Genomic DNA, 21,129 nt, shown 5'->3' on the forward strand with positions numbered 1-21,129 from the left:
AGATGGGGGATTTGCCATTGCAGATTAGGAGACAGCAGCTGGCAATGAATTATTGGGTCAACCTACAGGGACATGGGGTGTCTCATTCTGCAAAAGGGATTTTACAGGCATGCTGGGAACATGAGCGAGGACAGAACATGAGCTTTGGGTGGGTGGGTAATACCCAGGCGAGGGAGATGGGACTGTATGGAAGGGAGTTTAGTCCAATGGTAGCTATTCCTGTAAATCCACCATGGCTACTCCCGCCTCCAGTAGTTGATCTAGAAGTGTTGGAGAGACTACAGAAAGATAGGGAGGGTGTTGATCCATCTGATTTGTTTAATAGATGTCTGCATACTGTGTATCAGGATTTTGTGGCCATTTACACAGATGGTTCAAAAGATCCAAGGACAGGACGTACTGGGTCAGCATTTGTAGTGCAGGAATGTGGGTTGGCAGTCAGGAAACGTATTACAGATCATCTGGCTGTATATACGGCAGAGCTGATAGCTATACTGTTGGCCTTGAAGTGGGTGGAGGAAGTCAAGCCAGACAGAGTAGTTATTTGCTCTGATTCATGTGCAGTGTTGATGAGTCTGCAGTCCTTCAGCTAACGTAGCAGACAATACCTGCTTTATGATGTGCTACAAACCCATGGCAGGATTAGACAGATGGGTATACAGATAAGATTTACTTGGGTCCCAGCCAGTGGAGGCTGCTGAGGGGATGACGGCTCATAATAATGGCTGGAACGGCGCAAAAGTAATGGCATCAAATACATGGAGACCATGTGTTTGATGTATTTGATACCATTCCACTTGGAGGGGAATGAGGCAGTTGATGTACTGGCTAAACAATCACTTAGTAGTGGGGATGTTGTAGTTTCAGAGGCAAAAAAGCCAGATATGGACAGTGATGGTGCAGAGATGGCAGGAGCAGTGGAATAGAGATACTAAGGGCAGACATTTATTTCAAGTATCAGAGGGAAAGAGAGAGGCTGAGATCTAGTATGAGGGAGAAGGGGATACAGAAAATTAGTTGAAAGAGTATATTGAGTAGAACATCATTAGATATCGTCTCAAATATGTAACGGGGCTGGCAGGTAGGATTTACTTCCTCTCTGTCGCTTGGTCCACACTCCAGTACAGTAGGTGGCGGTAAGGCACAATAACATTGGATGCCAACCGCCGATAAACCCCACCGAAGGAGTTAGCTGATCAGGGACACCGGCGAAAGATCGGTTTGTCAGTATTTACCACAGCTACAAAGTCAAAATTGGTTATCATAAAAATTAATGAAAACTAAAATTTGCTCTTTGGTCTTAATTTAAGGTTAGGGTTAGGCATACGGTTAGTGGTGTGGTTAAGGTTAGGTTTAAAATCATACTTTTTGAAGAGACATTTTTTAAATATGCGGGGTTTATACAGAATAATGACTTTGTGGCTGCGGTAACTAGTGAGGACCGAAAGATCGGGAAGAAAAATGGATTTCCGGAGTCTCCAACCAATAAGCGCATTCCACATGCGGACACCATGCATGCGAGCATGCGAAAGTGTAGTGGACAAATGCGATTGGTGCTGATGGTGAAGGTAGTGAATCCGCAGCAGCACGCAAGAGGAAATAGACAGCGGACATCCACGAAGGCTGTGCTTGTCAGACCTACCGCTTAGCCACTTGCATTATCCAACTACAGGGACGCATTTTTCTTAAGTTATTGCTCCTTCAAAAAATGAAATAGTTTTGATGGTGGTATGAATTATCCGTATTTCATGGTCTGGAACGTTGTAGCTAACCGGCGAGTTTGACAGGGCAAGGCATCGGTCTCCTAACAAGTGTGAGGACTTACATTAGCCACCGTTTTCATTGCACGTGAGGTTATTTATATTTGTATGAATTTTTGACAGCGTGAGTTTGGGGAAGACACACAATAATTGAGGAATCAGTGGGGTTGTCGAGGTTTCAGCTAAGCAGTAAACGTTAGCGAGCTGGTGTGTGACCTCGCGCGGCTACTCTCACCATGGAGAACGCTCACACAAAGACGGTGGAGGAAGTTTACAGCCATTTCAACGTGAACGAAAGCACAGGTCTAGGTTTAGACCAGGTGAAGAGGCAGCGGGAAAAATGGGGACCTAATGGTGAGTAACATGTTTCTGAAATGTGATATCCCTTGCCTGGCTACACCGTGTACGGCCTGTTAGCTAGTTAGCTAGCTAAACTACCGCTACGCCTCTTCCATTCTTCAGCAACCCGCTTGTTTGAACAAATTGCTGACGTCATGAACATGTACAGTCTCGTGTGTTGAAACAATTTCAGTAAACGAACTAAAGCAAAATGCTGTACATTTGAAATAGTCTGCCTGTTCTAAACGATGTTGAGTATGTCTTATGTTTGTCCTCCAGTCCTAGGTATCTAGGTGTATTTTCCCTTTTGAAACCCAATTGTAACATTCCTCTCTCACTGTTGTCCTCTATTTCCGTTGTGGTATCCATTGGATGAACCGCAGAATTGCCTGCTGAGGAGGGTAAGCAAATAGTTACATTTTTGTTAATTTACTTTTTCAAATTATCCAATTATTTGGATGCAATCAAACCCTCTATTTTATTTTATTAGGAAAATCTTTATGGGAACTGGTAGTTGAACAGTTTGGAGATCTACTTGTGAGGATTCTTCTTCTTGCAGCCTGCATATCCTTTGTAAGTATATAATGACTCTTAATTTATTCACATGAGGATGATGGTATGCTTCATATGTGTCCAGAATAAGTGTACGGGCATAATTGTTGCGGAACGCACAAAACCCCTCTAGGGCAGATAGCACTGAAGAGGGGTTTCTTAAGAAATTGCAAGCCCCTGGGTTTCCATTAGGCCTTGTGCCCACAGCGCCAGCCTCATGTCGGTTTTGTATGGTATCTGACTGTCTATTCTGGTGAAAATGTGATGGTAAACTGGCATTTGTCCAGTAATTTAGGGATAATTAATTGGTTGTTGCACCTACTTGTGTGTCGTTACATCTTAGGTTACTGCATCAGAATGAGGGGCGTGTTTGTTTTTGTGAGGAACACTGAGTGGGGGACAGCTGAGAAAGCTAACCTAGTCTGCTATGTTGAGAACATAATTGATTGAGTTTCTAGTTGTTAGCGAGTCGCTATTTTCTTGCACCTGTTTTGAGCCTCCTTTTCCTGCTGTTGTCCAATTATTCCTAATCTACTCCCTTTAGTAAGGCCCTATCATATCCCTTCTATTGAAGTCCTTCATGGGAAGCAGTTGATCTGGAAATAAACAATGTTTGTTTTATGTCACAAGTGGCCTCACTAGTGGTGATGCCGGTGAGTGCCAAGTTCACCTCTCTGTGACCCCATTTCCCTTCCTGTTGGCTGGTATTCAACGACACATCGCTGTAAATATCACCAGCAGCAGGGACAGTCACACATAGTGATGATGGTCAGGAATCTAGCCTGTAAATCACATCCAGTAGTAGACAGATCACACACACAAGCGTCCTAAGCATGCTTGAGCTGTCAAGATGTTCACATTTTTCATTGGCATTTGATTTGATAGGCTGTACCTCTAACTGGGTTAGAAGGAGGATAATCTTAGTATGTAACACATTTATAGTTCTGGCCTAGATTCTGATTGAGGAGACAAGTTACTTCTGTCCCTGTTGTTCTGAAATAGTCTTTGAGAAACGATAGACCCATTCTCTGGATAAGATTTTATGAATTGGGACTGAAACACTGTCATTACGCTGAACACATTTTACTAATGTGTGGTAGTGAGAGGCTTTCAATCCCCTATTTCACTGCACAAATGAGTCATATTATTGACTGTTATCGCCAGAGACCATGACAAGGATAATTAGGTGGGCTTGGGTGAGTTAATGATGCTGAGGCCTCTGTCGTGTACTCCAATGCCTGAGGAGGAGTGCTACTCTGCTCAATCTCCTCCCTGTTCATGATTGACTGTCGGGGACATCAAAATAGAATGAGAATATGTGGCTTTTTTAACCTCTTCATTCAAAGTGGTCATTACATAGCATACAAGATCAAGCTTGGCCTTTATGAGCACTGTTGTGTGGGAAGCTACCACTCCAGCCCTTCGAAGTGTAGACTAGTTTGAGATGTACAAGGAAGTTTTCAGTAATTTCTACCATTGTCCCCTCCATCTCTAAGTCATTTCTGAGGTAAAATGGTTGGACCTCTACAGATGAAATTGCTGATTTTATCTGTTATGTAATGCGGTCATTCAAACCACTGGTTTAAACCCATGCATCCTATTTCAGTGGCTGAGGACTTCATGGAAATGAACACCACTTTAAAGAGTAGTCGCTCGCTGTTGAGAGAGGACAAAATGCTTAGCCAGAGACTGGATGCCTGAACAGCGTAGAGGTGTGTGGTGCTTTGAATGTAAACTACAGGTATTAGAAATGGCATGTTCAACAGTAGATTTGATGTAGCTGGAAGTCCTGCATCAGACAGGTAGTCAATTCTTCACTGACATCTCTCTGCAGTAGCTGGCCTAGATGTACAGATGCTAAGGTGTTTGATGGGCTTGTGCTGACAACCACACTTTCAGCCCTGATGAGCCTTGTCACTCTCCAACGGCTACTTTTCACCCAAATTGAATAACTCACTGTTACCAAGTGATTGCCTTTGCCCTGGTTTTGCAATAGTGCTCCAGGCTCTGTTACCTTGACCCTTGCCTCTGGTTCGCCTTATCTCCGCTACACCCTAAAGCTGGTATCTGACTGAGACATTAATATCTGGTACTGCAGGGCATAATATGAATGTATTATTTTGGGGTATTGCTGTCTGACTTGTCTGCCTGTTTCTCCTGTATTAGGTGCTGGCCTGGTTCGAGGAGGGAGAGGAGACCATCACAGCCTTCGTGGAGCCTTTTGTAATTTTGCTGATTCTAATAGCAAATGCCATCGTGGGTGTCTGGCAGGTAAGCAGATCTTTTACAACCTTTTTTCTTTTAATATGGTCAACTTAGATTTTTCTTAGTTTGATAGACTGTCCCACCCTAAGAGGGATATAATTAATAGTAGTAGGCCTAGCTTATGATAGGATCAGGCCATATCTAGAGATAACTGATTGCCTCACTCACTGTAAATTGAGGGAATTGATTGTGTGCATGAGGAAGAAACTGAAATTATGTACAAATTGTAGCAAAGCTGTTTTTGCCCCTGGCTGGTTTAATGACAGTTTCTTAGTCACTCCAGTCAGTGACAACCATTAGTTGCCTGTGATTGGTCACTGAGCTGGTCCCCCTGATGGCAGGGTTTGGATGCTAGGAAGAGGGTTTGGAGGGATCCCTGTGGACGTCCTCTTGCCAGTTAAACGCCTGCCTGCCCAAACAATCCTCGGGGAGAGAAAATGCCATGAACAAAAAGACAGTTAAAAATAGAACCAAGCTTAGAGCGGAACCAGAGGCTATTCTTCTCAGTCCTTTATGACGCAGGAGAATGAAGATATACACTGGGCATATAGCTAGGCCTATACAGTGAGGGAAAAAAGTATTTGATCCCCTGCTGATTTTGTACGTTTGCCCACTGACAAAGACATGATCAGTCTATAATTTTAATGGTAGGTTTATTTGAACAGTGAGAGACAGAATAACAACAAAAAAATCCAGAAAAACGCATGTAAAAAATGTTATAAATTGATTTGCATTTTAATGAGGGAAATAAGTATTTGACCCCTCTGCAAAACATGACTTAGTACTTGGTGCTAAAACCCTTGTTGGCAATCAGAGGTCAGACGTTTCTTGTAGTTGGCCATCAGGTTTGCACACATCTCAGGAGGGATTTTGTCCCACTTCGAGGCTGATGTTTGGCAACTCGAACCTTCAGCTCCCTCCACAGATTTTCTATGGGATTAAGGTCTGGAGACTGGCTAGGCCACTCCAGGACCTTAATGTGCTTCTTCTTGAGCCACTCCTTTGTTGCCTTAGCCGGGTGTTTTGGGTCATTGTCATGCTGGAATACCCATCCACGACTTTTTTCCCTCACTGTATGTAGCTATCCACATTTAAAGCCGTAGTCATTCAGTTTAGAAGTTAGTCAGTCGGTTGAATCATGGCTGTGTAATGGTGTTGCCTGCCGAGTGCATTAACTGTTGCTCAAGGGTACTACACAATGTGATTAGCCTATACATCTCTTATACAGTTTGATTGATCAACTTAATTAAAGATTAGTGATCCGAGAGAACCATTATTCTTGCCTACTCATTGCTGACTGTATCAAGTGGAAAAGTAATTCACTGCATAGTCCTCCCCTGGAGCACTGTGTGTGCAGTTCTACAGAACATGGTTTTGATGGATTTCAGTCCAGCCTCCTTGACTCATTCTAGTTCTTCTCTCCACTGCTCATGGGACTAGCACAATGGTAGTGTGAGGTCACCCCCACACTATGCAGTAGTACAGTGGGATCCTCACATGAAAGGTGTGACATAAACACAATGAATTCAGCCATCCCTATTGTGTTACAGGACATTCAGATTAGTTCCTATACTCTAGCAGGACTGTTGTCATCAATATGTGCGTCGGGGGAGTTCTCTGACACACCTGTGCTGCTGCTGATGTCTGTCTCGAAGGGATGAATCATGTCTAATGAGCTTTGAAGTTTTATAACTTGCAAACCCAGGTCTCCCAGCCCCAGCTGTTCAAACAAGCTTGTGCCACTGATGGCACTGTTAAAACCAAGCCAGAAAAAACACTGGAAACCTACAGATGTACTGCAAGAATTGTGGAAGATATATGATTCCATATAGTCACTCTATCTAGATTACGTTAAAAATTTTAGTCATTTAGCAGACGCTCTTATCCAGAGTGAGTGCATTTTTTTTTCTCCATACTGGCCCCCCGTGGGAATCGAACCCACAACCCTGGCGTTGCAAGCGCCATGCTCTACCAACTGAGCTACACAATAAGTTTTACTTTTTAGCTCCCAGTGTCAAGAAATCCCTAGATGCAGAGGGGGATGGAGTTGGATAGTGAAAGCCTATATTAAGTTGTCATTGTAAAACTCCAGATCTAACTAGATAACTCTCCCAATTCAGGCTAAAGATAGAGCAAGCATCCCACTGGAGTCCCCAGGCCAGGAGCAGAGAGAAAATAGGTCTTATTTTCCCTCCCTGCCTTCGTTCATTTCTCACTCATGCAGAAACCCTCGTCCCACGTTCTCCTCCTTGGTTTTATTTTAGTCTCCATTCATTACTCTGACTGGCCTGAGATGCCCCCCCCCCCCACCCCCCCTCCCCCTCCCCCTCCACTCACATGCCAAGTTTTCCCTCCTCACTCTTGGGTCCTTTTAGGGGTAAAAAAATAAAAAATCTCGATGGCACAACCTGTATGGTTGTACGGGTATGTCTCTCTGCTTGTGGTTTCCTCTAGACTTCTGGCTTATCCCAAGGGGTTAAAGTGGCAGGTCATCGACAGGAGGTGGATTATTGATTTGGCTGTGTGCACCTTTGTTGCTGGAGCAGGCTTGGAGGCACACAGCCTAATTACCTTTCTGCTCGGTTTCTTTTTCAATCCGAGTCGGAGCAGAGGCAGGAGAAGATCGCCGCTCGATGGGCACAGGGACTCCTAGCACCCGCCATGCACATGGCAACAAGATTAAGAGGCCCATAAAAGACCACAGTAAATAATGCCGGATGTCACTCGGCAACCGGGTCGGCTACAGGCGAGTTAGTGTAGGGGGACAGTAGTAATGGCTTAACAGTAAAGGTTTACTGTGTTCTAAATGTATTATCATATGGTATCTATTTCGCGCTTGGCACCTGTATCTTAGCCTGTGACTCAATCTGTCAATTTCTAAGGTTGTGGAGAGGTGATTAGATGACTAGAAAGAGTGTCCTGTTGGGCAGATGTCCACCCACACCCGGAAGGAGTCCCATTGAAGCAGGTCCATACAGTTTGTCTGTTTAGTTAGTTATACCTTTTTGGTCAATGGTGTCATTGACCACTGGAGTTTAGTACAGAGCAGTCTTTCTTGCCATATGGCTTTTACATCCTGCCAAACAGTGGATTTCTAATATATTCCTTAACCAACATAATGAAATCTTTCTCTAGCCATAGAACCATGTGGTGAGTCGTTCTATTCAGAATACACCCTGGTTACTGTGGCTAGGACAAACCTCTAATCGAGAGCTAAGTATTTTTCTTAATGTTCAAAAAGACTCATTGTAATTCACACCAAGCCCCTTCTCGGCTCTCATTTGAGAACAATCGGTTGCGCAGTTTACACTGCCACTGAACTCACCTCTGCCGCTCAGTGGGGGGAGTGTTCACAACAGGTGCAGTTAATACAGGTAATGAGTGGAGAACAGGAGGGCTTCTTAAAGAAAAACTAACAGGTCTGTGAGAGCCGGAATTCTTACTGGTTGGTAGGTGATCAAATACTTATGTCATGCAATAAAATGCAAATTAATTACTTTAAAATCATACAATGTGATTTTCTGGATTTTTGTTTTAGATTCCGTCTCTCACAGTTGAAGTATACCTATGATAAAAATTACAGACCTCTACATGCTTTGTAAGTAGGAAAACCTGCAAAATTGGCAGTGTATCAAATACTTGTTCTCCCCACTGTATAGTGTATGGAGACACTATTCTGGCACTGGAGATAATGAACATGTGGTGGAACTGCCCCCCAAGACATTATCAAAGTTAATGCAAAAAGCTATATAGCTGAAGAGGTCCTTCAGGAGGCTGTAACAGTATACGTATTCGTACTGAACCGTTCAGTACGGGGACATCGGTTAGGGCCGTACTGTGAACCCGAATGAATACATGCATAAATAAATAAAAACACTAGGCCTGTAGGCTATGCCTACGCTGCGTTGTATGCCTCTTGAGTAAATCTTAGCTGGAAAAAAGGTCTGGCTATTTCCGTTAAAACAACAAAACTATACGCACTTTGTAATCAAAATTCAAATCTTAATTGGTGCATTTCAAATTGTCCTTTTTTTGAGGAGCAGCCGGGAACTGGTTCTGTATGATGGCGAGTGGTGGGGTTAATAAACCAGGAGGATTCTCCATCATTTAAATCTCCAGTTTGGGAACATTTTGGTTTCCCAATAGATTACAACAGTGATGGACCGACTTATCAGTACTGTCTCCACTGCTCAATGAAAATAGCCTATGCAGCTGCCAACACTTTAAACATTTTAACACATCACCCCAGTGTTCCTACCACCGGACATCACCCCAGTGTTCCTACCACCGGAGCAAGACTGAAACGAAAAAAACAACAACACACAACTTCGTCTCCCCTCTGCATTCAAGCAGCGCTTCGCAGCTGATTTTGATTTATTAGGATCCCCAGTAGCTGAAACCAATGGCAACATAATGACACATAATGAAAAAAACATTATAGACAAAAGACAAAGTTGCAGGAACTGGAATAGGTTGTCGTACACGTAGATCCAGAGCATCCCAAACGTGCTCAATGGGTGAAATGTCTGGTGGGTATGCAGGGACATTTTTCAGCTTCCAGGAATTCTGTACAGATACTTGTGACATGGGGCTGTGCATTATCATGCTGAAACATGAGGTGATGGTGGCAGATGAATGGGACTCAAGATCTCGTCACGGTATCTTTGTGCATTCAAATTGCTATTGATAAAATGCAATTGCGTTCGTTGTCCTGTAGCTTATGCCTGCCAATACTATAACCCCACCGCCACCATGGGGCACGCTGTTCACAACGTTGACGTCAACAAATCACTCTCCCACACAACGCCATACTGCTCTGGGATTTTTGCTCACCGTTCTTGTGATCATTTTGACCCCACGGGGTGAGATCTTGCGTGGAGCCCCAGATCGAGGGAGATTATCAGTGGTCTTGTATGTCTTCCATTTCCTAATAATTGCTCCCACAGTTGATTTCTTCAAACCAAGCTGCTTACCTATTGCAGATTCAGTCTTCCCAGCCTGGTGCAGGTCTACAATTTTGTTTCTGGTGTCCTTTGACAGCTCTTTGGTCTTGGCCATAGTGGAGTTTGGAGTGTGACTGTTTGAGGTTGTGGACAGGTGTCTTTTATACTGATAACAAGTTCAAACAGGTGCCATTAATACAGGTAACGAGTGGAGGACAGAGGAGCCTCTTAAAGAAGAAGTTACAGGTCTGTGAGAGCCAGAAATCTTGCTTGATTGTAGGTGACCAAAACTTATTTTCCACCAGAATTTGCAAATAAATTCATTAAAAATCCTACAATGTGATTTTCAGGATTTTTTTTCTCTAATTTTGTCTGTCATAGTTGACGTGTACCTATGATGAAAATTACAGGCCTCTCATCTTTTTAAGTGGGAGAACTTGCACAATTGGTGGCTGACTAAATACTTTTTTACCCCCACTGTAGGTCTTTCTTTGCAGCACTTGACCATATGACTGGACAATAATAAAAAATAAGATAACTATAGCCTGCAGGACTTGCTTCGTGGAGTGTGGTGTCAAAAAGCAGAGCATTTCTTTGGGACAGACCTCTCCCCATCTTTTCAACCGTTGAATCTATATATTTTTTTCATTTTAGTCATTTAGCAGACGCTCTTATCCAGAGCATACATTTTCATACTGGCCCCCCGTGGGAAACGAACCCACAACCCTGGCATTGCAAGCGCCATACTCTACCAACTGAGCTACAGTTTACAATCTAAGGTAACACCAAGTAATTTAGTCTCCCCCACTTATTCAACAGCCACACCATTCATTACCAGATTCAGCTGAGGTATAGAACTTAGGGAATGATTTGTACCAAATACAATGCTCTTAGTTTTAGAGATGTTCAGGACCAGTTTTTATTACTGTCCACCCATTCCAAAACTGACTGCAACTCTTTAAGGGTTTCAGTGACCTCTTTAGCTTTGGTTGCTGATGCGTATATGGTTGAATCATCAGCATACATGGACACGCATGCTTTGTTTAATGCCAGTGACAAGTCATTGAGAGCTGCCCTGCTGTACACCACACTTTACATTTTTGACATTAGAGAAGCTCCCATTTTAAGGAAAACCGTTTGAGTTCTATTCGATTGATGGCTCTGAATCCACGATGTGGTTGAAAAGGCGTAACAAGTTTTCGCAACAGGTTATGGTCAATAATATCAAAGGCTGCACTGAAATTTAACAGTACAGGTCCCACAAGCTTATTATCAATTTCTTTCAACCAATCATCAGTAATTTGTGTCAGTGCAGTACATGTTGAATGCCCTTCTCTATGAGCATGCTGGAAGTCTGTTCATTTGTTTACAGAGAAATAGCATTGTATTTGGTCAAACACCATTTTTTCCAACAGTTTGCTAAGCGCTTGGCAGCAAGCTGATAGGTCTGCTGTTAGAACCATTAAAGGCCGCTTTACCACTCTTGGGTAGCGGAATGACTTTGGCTTCCCTCCAGACCTGAGGACAAAGACTTTCCTCTAGGCTCAGATGAAATATATTACAGATAGGAGTGGCTATAGAGTCAGCTACCATCCTCAGTAGCTTTCCATCTAAATTGTCAATTCCAGGAGGTTTATTGATCGCTAACAATAATTTTTCCACCTCTCCCACACTAACTTTACAAAATTCTAACTTACAATGCTTTTCTTTTATTATTATTATTATTTTTATATATGAATGATGGCTCACCGTTCGTTGTTGTCATTTCCTGCCTAAGTTTGCCCACTTTGCCAATGAAGTTATCATAAAAATAATTGGGAACATCAAATGGTTTTGTGATGAATAAGCCACCTGAGTCATTTTAAAGTACTCAAGTTGTTTTTCCATCATTCTTTATATCATTGATCTTGGCTTCATAATACAGTTTCATCTTCTTTTTGTTGAGTTTAGTCACATTTTCTCAATTTGTAGTAAGTCAGATGTGCAGCCAGACTTATTAGGCACTCCTTTTGCCTCATCTCTTTCAACCATACAGTTTTTCAATTCCTCATCAATCCATGGAGCCGTAACAGTTCTAACAGTCAGTTTCTTAACAGGTGCATGTTTATCAATAATTGGAAGAAACAATTTGTGCAGCATCTGGATGCTCCTTATTAATCACATCAGAGCAACAAATATTTTTAACATCATCCACTGGAGCTGGATCCAATGGGTATGGCTACGGCTTTAGAACAAAGTTCTATAGTATTAGTAAAAATGTTATCAAAACATGTAGATGATCTTGTTCCTGTAGTGTTTGTAAACACCCAGGTAGGTTGATTTAATAACCTGAACCAGGTTACAGGCACTATATATACAGTGGGGAAAAAAAGTATTTAGTCAGCCACCAATTGTGCAAGTTCTCCCACTTAAAAAGATGAGAGGCCTGTAATTTTCATCATATGTACACGTCAACTATGACAGACAAAATGAGAAAAAAAAATCCAGAAAATCACATTGTAGGATTTTTAATGAATTTATTTGCAAATTATGGTGGAAAATAAGTATTTGGTCAATAACAAAAGTTTCTCAATACTTTGTTATATACCCTTTGTTGGCAATGACACAGGTTAAATGTTTTCTGTAAGTCTACACAAGGTTTTCACACACTGTTGCTGGTATTTTGGCCCATTCCTCCATGCAGATATCCTCTAGAGCAGTGATGTTTTGGGGCTGTCGCTGGGCAACACGGACTTTCAACTCCCTCCAAAGATTTTCTATGGGGTTGAGATCTGGAGACTGGCTAGGTCACTCCAGGACCTTGAAATGCTTCTTACGAAGCCACTCCTTCGTTACCCGGGCGGTGTGTTTGGGATCATTGTCATGCTGAAAGACCCAGCCACGTTTCATCTTCAATGCCCTTGCTGATGGAAGGAGGTTTTCACTCAAAATCTCACGATACATGGCCCCATTCATTCTTTCCTTTACACGGATCAGTCGTCCTGGTCCCTTTGCAGAAAAACAGCCCCAAAGCATGATGTTTCCACCCCCATGCTTCACAGTAGGTATGGTGTTCTTTGGATGCAACTCAGCATTCTTTGTCCTCCAAACACGACAAGTTGAGTTTTTACCAAAAAGTTATATTTTGGTTTCATCTGACCATATGACATTCTCCCAATCCTCTTCTGGATCATCCAAATGCACTCTAGCAAACTTCAGACGGGCCTGGACATGTACTGGCTTAAGCAGGGGGACACGTCTGGCACGGCAGGATTTGAGTCCCTTGGCGGCGTAGTGTGTTACTGATGGTAGGCTTTGTTACTTTGTCCCAGCTCTCTGCAGGTCATTCACTAGGTCCCCCCGTGTGGTTCTGGGATTTTTGCTCACCGTTCTTGTGATCATTTTGACCCCACGGGGTGAGATCTTGCGTGGAGCCCCAGATCGAGGGAGATTATCAGTGGTCTTGTATGTCTTCCATTTCCTAATAATTGCTCCCACAGTTGATTTCTTCAAACCAAGCAGCTTACCTATTGCAGATTCAGTCTTCCCAGCCTGGTGCAGGTCTACAATTTTGTTTCTGGTGTCTTTTGACAGCTATTTGGTCTTGGCCATAGTGGAGTTTGGAGTGTGACTGTTTGAGGTTGTGGACAGGTGTCTTTTATACTGATAACAAGTTCAAACAGGTGCCATTAATACAAGTAACGAGTGGAGGACAGAGGAGCCTCTTAAAGAAGAAGTTACAGGTCTGTGAGAGCCAGAAATCTTGCTTGTTTGTAGGTGACCAAATACTTATTTTCCACCATAATTTGCAAATAAATTCATAAAAAATCCTACAATGTGATTTTCTGGATTTTTTTTCCTCAATTTGTCTGTCATAGTTGACGTGTACCTTTGATGAAAATTACAGGCCTCTCTCATCTTTTTAAGTGGGAGAACTTGCACAATTGGTGGCTGGCTAAATACTTTTTTCCCCCACTGTATGTACAGTGAGGGGAAAAAAGTATTTGATCCCCTGCTGATTTTGTACGTTTGCCCACTGACAAAAATGTTCAGTCTATAATTTTAATGGTAGGTTTATTTGAACAGTGAGAGACAGAATAACAACAAAAAAATCCAGAAAAACCCATGTCAAAAATGTTATAAATTGATTTGCATTTTAATGAGGGAAATAAGTATTTGACCCCTCTGCAAAACATTACTTAGTACTTGGTGGCAAAACCCTTGTTGGCAATCAGAGGTCAGACGTTTCTTGTAGTTGGCCACCAGGTTTGCACACATCTCAGGAGGGAATTTGTCCCACTCCTCTTTGCAGATCTTCTCCAAGTCATTAAGGTTTCGAGGCTGACGTTTGGCAACTCGAACCTTCAGCTCCCTCCACAGATTTTCTATGGGATTAAGGTCTGGAGACTGGCTAGGCCACTCCAGGACCTTAATGTGCTTCTTCTTGAGCCCTTCCTTTGTTGCCTTGGCCGTTTGTTTTGGGTCATTGTCATGCTGGAATACCCATCCACGACCCATTTCAATGCCCTGGCTGAGGGAAGGAGGTTCTCACCCAAGTCCATCGTCCCTTTTGATGCGGTGAAGTTGTCCTGTCCCCTTAGCAGAAAAACACCCCCAAAGCATAATGTTTCCACCTCCATGTTTGACGGTGGGGATGGTGTTCTTGGGGTCATAGGCAGCATTCCTCCTCCTCCAAACACGGCGAGTTGAGTTGATGCCAAAGAGCTCCATTTTGGTCTCATCTGACCACAACACTTTCACCCAGTTCTCCTCTGAATCATTCAGATGTTCATTGGCAAACTTCAGACGTGCATGTATATGTGCTTTCTTGAGCAGGGGGACATTGCGGGCGCTGCAGGATTTCAGTCCTTCACGGCGTAGTGTGTTACCAATTGTTTTCTTGGTGACTATGGTCCCAGCTGCCTTGAGATCATTGACAAGATCCTCCCGTGTAGTTCTGGGCTGATTCCTCACCGTTCTCATGATCATTGCAACTCCACGAGGTGAGATCTTGCATGGAGCCCCAGGCCGAGGGAGATTGACAGTTATTTTGTGTTTCTTCCATTTGCGAATAATCGCACCAACTGTTGTCACCTTCTCACCAAGCTGCTTGGCGATGGTCTTGTAGCCCATTCCAGCCTTGTGTAGGTCTACAATCTTGTCCCTGACATCCTTGGAGAGCTCTTTGGTCTTGGCCATGGTGGAGAGTTTGGAATCTAATTGATTGATTGCTTCTGTGGACGGGTGTCTTTTATACAGGTAACAAGCTGAGATTAGGAGCACTCCCTTTAAGAGTGTGCTCCTAATCTCAGCTCGTTACCTGTATAAAAGACACCTGGGAGCCAGAAATGTTTCTGATTGAGAGGGGGTCAAATACTTTATTCCCTCATTAAAATGCAAATCAATTGATATCATTTTTGACATGCATTTCTCTGGATTTTTTTGTTATTCTGTCTCTCACTGTTCAAATAAACCTACCATTAAAATTATAGACTGATCATTTCTTTGTCAGTGGGCAAACGTACAAAATCAGCAGGGGATCAAATACTTTTTTCCCTCACTGTATATATGTGTGTGTGTGTGTATGTGTATGTATGTATGTATGTATGCATGTGTGTATGTATGCATGTGTGTATGCATACAAACATACAGTACCAGTCAAAAGTTTGGACACCTACTCATTCAAGTTTTTTTTTTTTTTTTCTCTACATCGTAGAATAAGAGTGAAGACATCACAACTAGGAAATAACACTTAGTAACCAAAAAAGTGTTAAACAAATCAACATTTTAGAGCTTAAATTCTTCAAAGTAGCCACCCTTTGCCTTGATGACAGCGTTGCAAGCTCTTGGAATTCTCTCAACCAGCTAAATTAGGAATGCTTTTCCAACAGTCTTGAAGGAGTTCCCACATATGCTGAGCACTTGTTGGCTGCTTTTCCTTCACTCTGCGGTCCAACTCATCCCAAACCATCTCAATTGGGTTGAGGTCGGGTGATTGTGGAGGCCAGGTCATCCGATGCAGCACTCATCACTCTCCTTGGTCAAATAGCCCTTACACAGCCTGGAGGTGTGTTTTGGGTTATTGTCCTGTTGAAAAACAAATGATTGTCCCACTAAGCCCAAACCAGATGGGATGGCGAATAACTGCAGAATGTTGTGGTAGCCATGCTGGTTAAGTGTGCCTTGAATTCTAAATACATCACAGACAGTGTTACCAGCAAAGCACCATCACACCACCTCCTCCATGCTTCATGGTGGGAACCACACATGCGGAGATTGTCTTTTCACCTATTCTGCGTCTCACAAAGACACAGCGGTTGGAACGAAAAATGTCAAATTTGGACATATCAGACCAAAGGACAGATTTCCACCGGTCTAATGTCCATTGTTCCTGTTTCTTGGCCCAAGCAAGTAGTCTTCTTATTGGTGTCCTTTAGTAGTGGTTTCTTTGCAGCAATTCGACCATGAAGGCCTGATTTCACGCAGTCTCCTCTGAACAGTTGATGTTGAGATGTGTCTGTTACTTGAACTCTGTGAAGCATTTATTTTGGCTGCAATCTGAGGTCCAGTTAACTCTAATGAACTTATCCTCTGCAGCAGAGGTAACTCTAGGTCTTCCATTCCTGTGGCGGTCCTCATGAGAGCCAGTTTCATCATCACGCTTGATGGTTTTTGCGACTGAACTTTACCGTATTGACTGACCATATCTTAAAGTAATGATGGACTGTTGTTTCTCTTTGCTTATTTGAGCTGTTCTTGCCATAATATGGATTTGGTCTTTTACCAAATAGGGCTATATTCTGTATACCCCCCTACCTTGTCACAACACAACTGATTGGCTCAAACGCAGTAAGAAGGAAGAAATTCCACAAATGAACTTTTTAAGAAGGCACACCTGTTCATTGAAATGCATTTCAGGTGACTACCTCATGAAGCTGGTTGAGAGAATGCCAAGTGTGCAAAGCTGTCATCAAGGCAAAGGGTGGCTATTTGAAGAATCTGAAATATAAAATATATTTAGATTGTGTAACACTTTTTTGGTTACTACATAATTCCATATGTGTTATTTCATAGTTTTGATGTCTTCACTATTATTCTGCAATGTGAAACATTTTAAAAATAAAGAAAAACCCTTGAATGAGTAGGTGTGTCCAAACTTTTGACTGGTAGTGTGTGTGTGTGTGTGTGTATATATAATCTCTCTCTCTGTGCCTTGACATAATCCTGTCTTGGAACTCTACAGACAATTCCTTCGACCTCATGGCTTGGTTTTTGCTCTGACATGCACTGTCAACTGTGGAACCTTTTTTATATAGACAGGTGTGTGCCTTTTTCAAATCATGTCCAATCAATTGAATTTACCACAGGTAGACTCCAATCAAGTTGTAGAAACATCTCAAGGATAATCTATGGAAACAGGATACACCTGAGCTCAATTTGGAGTCTCATAGCAAAGGGTCTGAATACTTATGTAAATAAGGTATTTCTGTTTTTAGTTTTAATACATTTGCAAACATTTCTAAAAACCTGTTTTCGCTTTGTCATTATGGGGTATTGTGTGTAGATTGATGCATGCTTACATACAGTGCATTCGGAAAGTATTCAGACCCCTTCCCTTATTCCACATTTTGTTACGTTACAGCTTTATTCCAAAATGGATACAAAAATTAAATTGACACACAACCTATAAGCGAAAACAGTAAAAAAAAAAATTTGCAAATGTATTCAGAATAAAAACAGATAGCAGTGCATGTCAGAGCAAAAACCAAGACATTAGGTCAAGGGAATTGTCTGTAGATTTTCGAGACAGGATTGTGTCGAGGCACAGATCTGGGGAAGGGTACCAATAAAATTCTGCAGCATTGAAGGTCCCTAAGAACGCAGTGGCCTCCATCATTCTTGAATGGAAAAGGTTTGGAACCACCAAGTCTCTTCCTAGAGCTGGCTGCCTGGCCAAACTGAGCAATCAAGGAAGAAGGGCCTTGGTCTGGGAGGTGGCCAAGAACCCGATGGTAACTCTGATAGAGCTCCACAGTTCCACTGTGGAGATGGGAGAACCTTCCAGAAGGACAACCATCTCTGCAGCACTCCACCAATCAGGCCTTTATGGTAGAGTGGCCATACGGAAGCGACTCCTCAGTAAAAGGCACATGACAGCCCGCTAGGGAGTTTGCCAAAAGGCACCTAAAGGACTCTCAGACCATGAGAAACAAGTATCTCTTCTGGAGGAAACCTGGCACCATCCATACGGTGAACCATTGTGGTGGCAGCATCATGCTGTTGGGGTGTTTTTCAGCGGCAGGGACTGGGAGACTAGTCAGGATTGAGGGAACGATGAACGGAGCAAAGTACAGAGATCCTTGATAAAAACCTGCTCCAGAGCGCTCAGGACCTTAGACTGGCGCGAAGGTTCACCTTCCAACAGGACAACAACCCTAAGCACACAGCCAAGACAACGCAGGAGTGGCTTCGGGACTAGTCTCAATATCCTTTTTTTCCAACCAGAGGCCGGACTTGAACCCGATCTAACATCTCTGGAGAGACCTGAAAATGGCTGTGCAGCGACTCTCCCCATCCATTCTGACAGAAGATCGTCAGAGAAGAATGGGAGAAACTCCCCAAATACAGGTGTGCCAAGCTTGTAGCGTCATACCCAAGAAGACTCGAGACTGTAATCGCTGCCAAAGGTGCTTCAACAAGTACTGAGTAAAGGGTCTGAATACTTATGTAAATTTGATATTTCCGTTTTTTTACTATTTTTAATACAACCAATTTTTGCTTTTTGTCGTAATGGGGTATTGTGTAGATTGATAGAAAATAAAATAAAGTCAAGGGGTCTGAATACTTTCCGAATGCACTTCTTATATCATAGTATTGCTACTGCTGTATCATCAAAGGAATTATCTAAGTGAGTCTCATGTCTAATATATGAATGGTATCTCATGTTCGCAAGTTATTGATTTCATGGTCCTACTTATATTCATATGAGCTATTTTCAGTCCTTACCTGGGTAGCTTATCAGAGAGAGACATAATATGGAAAAGAGCAAACAAAGCAAGAGGAATAAATAAACATTCAGCAGTCCATTGGTGGCTCCGATTATGACCAGGCCAAAATAATTACGAGAGCAAAGGGTATGTTTATAGCTGCGGATATGTGCCCATTCTCGGTGGTTGCGAATGGGGGTTTCAGCACCTCGTGAAAGTGCTCGAGCGACGTTACGAACTTCGCCCTCTTGCACCCATTTCAGCAAATGTGTAGTACCCGCTCTATATAAGCAAGCTAAATCTGAAGTTGTCAATGAATTGGCCAATGCACCCTGTGTTGCGCTTACTACAGATGATGGACCTCCAGTGCTACAGAGAGCTACAGTGCCTTGCAAAAGTTTTCATCCCCCTTGGTGTTTTTCCTATTTTGTTGCAATACAACCTGTAATTTAAATGGATTTTTATTTGGATTTCATGTAATGGACATACACAAAATAGTCCAAATTGGTGAAAAAAAATAACTTGTTTCAAAATATTCGAAAAAATAAATAACGGAAAAGTGGTGCGTGCATATGTATTCACCCCCTTTGCTATAAAGCCCCTAAAATAAGATCTGGTCCAACCAATTACCTTCAGAAGTCACATAATCACTTAGATTGCACACAGGTGGACTTTATTTAAGTGTCACATGATCTCAGTGTATATATACACCTGTTCTGAAAGGCCCCAGAGTCTGCAACACCACTAAGCAAGGGGCACCACCAAGCAAGCGGCACCATGAAGACCAAGGAGCTCTCCAAACAGGTCAGGGACAAAGTTGTGGAGAAGTACAGATCAGGGTTGGGTTATTTAAAAAAATATCCGAAACTTTGAACATCCCACAGAGCACCATTAAATCCATGATTAAAAAATGGAAAGAATATAGCACCACAACAAACCTGCCAAGAGGGGGCCGCCCACCAAAACTCATGGACCAGGCAAGGAGGGCATTAATCAGAGGCATCAAAGAGACCAAAGATAACCCTGAAGGAGCTGCAAAGCTCCACAGCGGAGTTTGGAGTATCTGTCCATAGGACCACTTTAAGCCGTACACTCCACAGAGCTGGGCTTTATGGAAGAGTGGCCAGAAAAATGCCATTGCTTAAAGAAAAAAATAAGCAAACACTTTTGGTGTTCGCCAAAAGGCATGTAGGAGACTCTCCAAACATATGGAAGAAGGTACCCTGGTCAGATGAGATTAAAATTGAGGTTTTTTGGCCATCAAGGAAAACGCTATGTCTGGCGCAAACCCAACACCTCTCATCACCCCGAGAACACCATCTCCACAGTGAAGCGTGGTGGCAGCATCATGCTGTGGGGATGTTTTTCATCAGCAGGGACTGGGAAACTGATCAGAATTCAAGGAATGATGGAAACCTGTTTCAGTCTCCCAGAGATGTGAGACTGGGACGGAGGTTCACCTTCCAGCAGGACAATGACCCTAAGCATACTGCTAAAGCAACACTCGAGTGGTTCAAGAGGAAACATTTAAATGTCTTGGAATGTCCTAGTCAAAGCCCAGACCTCAATCCAATTGAGAATCTGTGGTATGACTTAAAGATTGCTGTACACCAGCGGAACCCATCCAACGTGAAGGAGCTGGAGCAGTTTTGCCTTGAAAAATGGGCAAAAATCCCAGTGGCTAGATGTGCCAAGCTTATAGAGACATACCCCAAGAGACTTGCAGCTGTAATTGCTGCAAAAGGTGGCTCTAAGTATTGACTTTGGGGGGGTGAATAGTTATGCACGCTCAAGTTTTCTGTGTTTTTATCATTTCTTGTTTGTTTCACCAAAAAAACATATTTTGCATCTTCAAAGTGGTAGGCATGTTGTGTAAATCAAATGATACAAACCCCCCGAAAATCAATTTTAATTCCAGGTTGTAAGGCAACAAAATAGAAAAAATTGGAAGTATTGTGCTACATACGCCCCTTTTTATGAGAGTCACACAAGTGCCCGCCTTTTTCTCTTTGTAAGAAATCATTGTAGCATAGGCCTATACCATGTCGAAGCCATGTTTACATATTGATTTTACACGCATTTTGCACTTTATTTTAGTGTTGTCGTTGATGAGTAATTGTATGTTTTCATTTAAGAAAATACAAAGTGTTGGTATTCCTGATTTTCTGTTCTCATCAGGCATTATGACTCATGATCATATATGGAATCAGGAATACCAAGTTTTGTATTTTCTTAAATAAACAAAAATTAACTGCATTTCATTTTCCCGCTGTACCGAAACCGAACTGTGACCCCAAAACCGCA

The 21,129-nt window shown here is 42.6% G+C and overlaps 1 protein-coding gene across 1 annotated transcript in view; it reads left to right on the forward strand.

The window, feature by feature from the left end:
• The first annotated feature begins 1,558 nt into the window (after window positions 1-1,558).
• The window catches only part of LOC311128669 (sarcoplasmic/endoplasmic reticulum calcium ATPase 2-like), a 61,113-nt gene continuing 41,542 nt past the window's right edge, over window positions 1,559-21,129 (forward strand). Inside the window, exons 1-4 of the mRNA XM_084160865.1 lie at window positions 1,559-2,114; window positions 2,483-2,500; window positions 2,590-2,672; window positions 4,818-4,922. Of these exons, the coding sequence (XP_084016991.1) occupies window positions 1,997-2,114; window positions 2,483-2,500; window positions 2,590-2,672; window positions 4,818-4,922 (324 nt within the window). The 5' untranslated portion in view covers window positions 1,559-1,996. The remainder of the gene's footprint in view (window positions 2,115-2,482; window positions 2,501-2,589; window positions 2,673-4,817; window positions 4,923-21,129) is intronic.

The sequence above is a fragment of the Coregonus lavaretus genome (assembly GCF_964263955.1).
Source record: "Coregonus lavaretus genome assembly, chromosome: 4".
Classification (NCBI taxonomy): Eukaryota; Metazoa; Chordata; class Actinopteri; order Salmoniformes; family Salmonidae; genus Coregonus; species Coregonus lavaretus.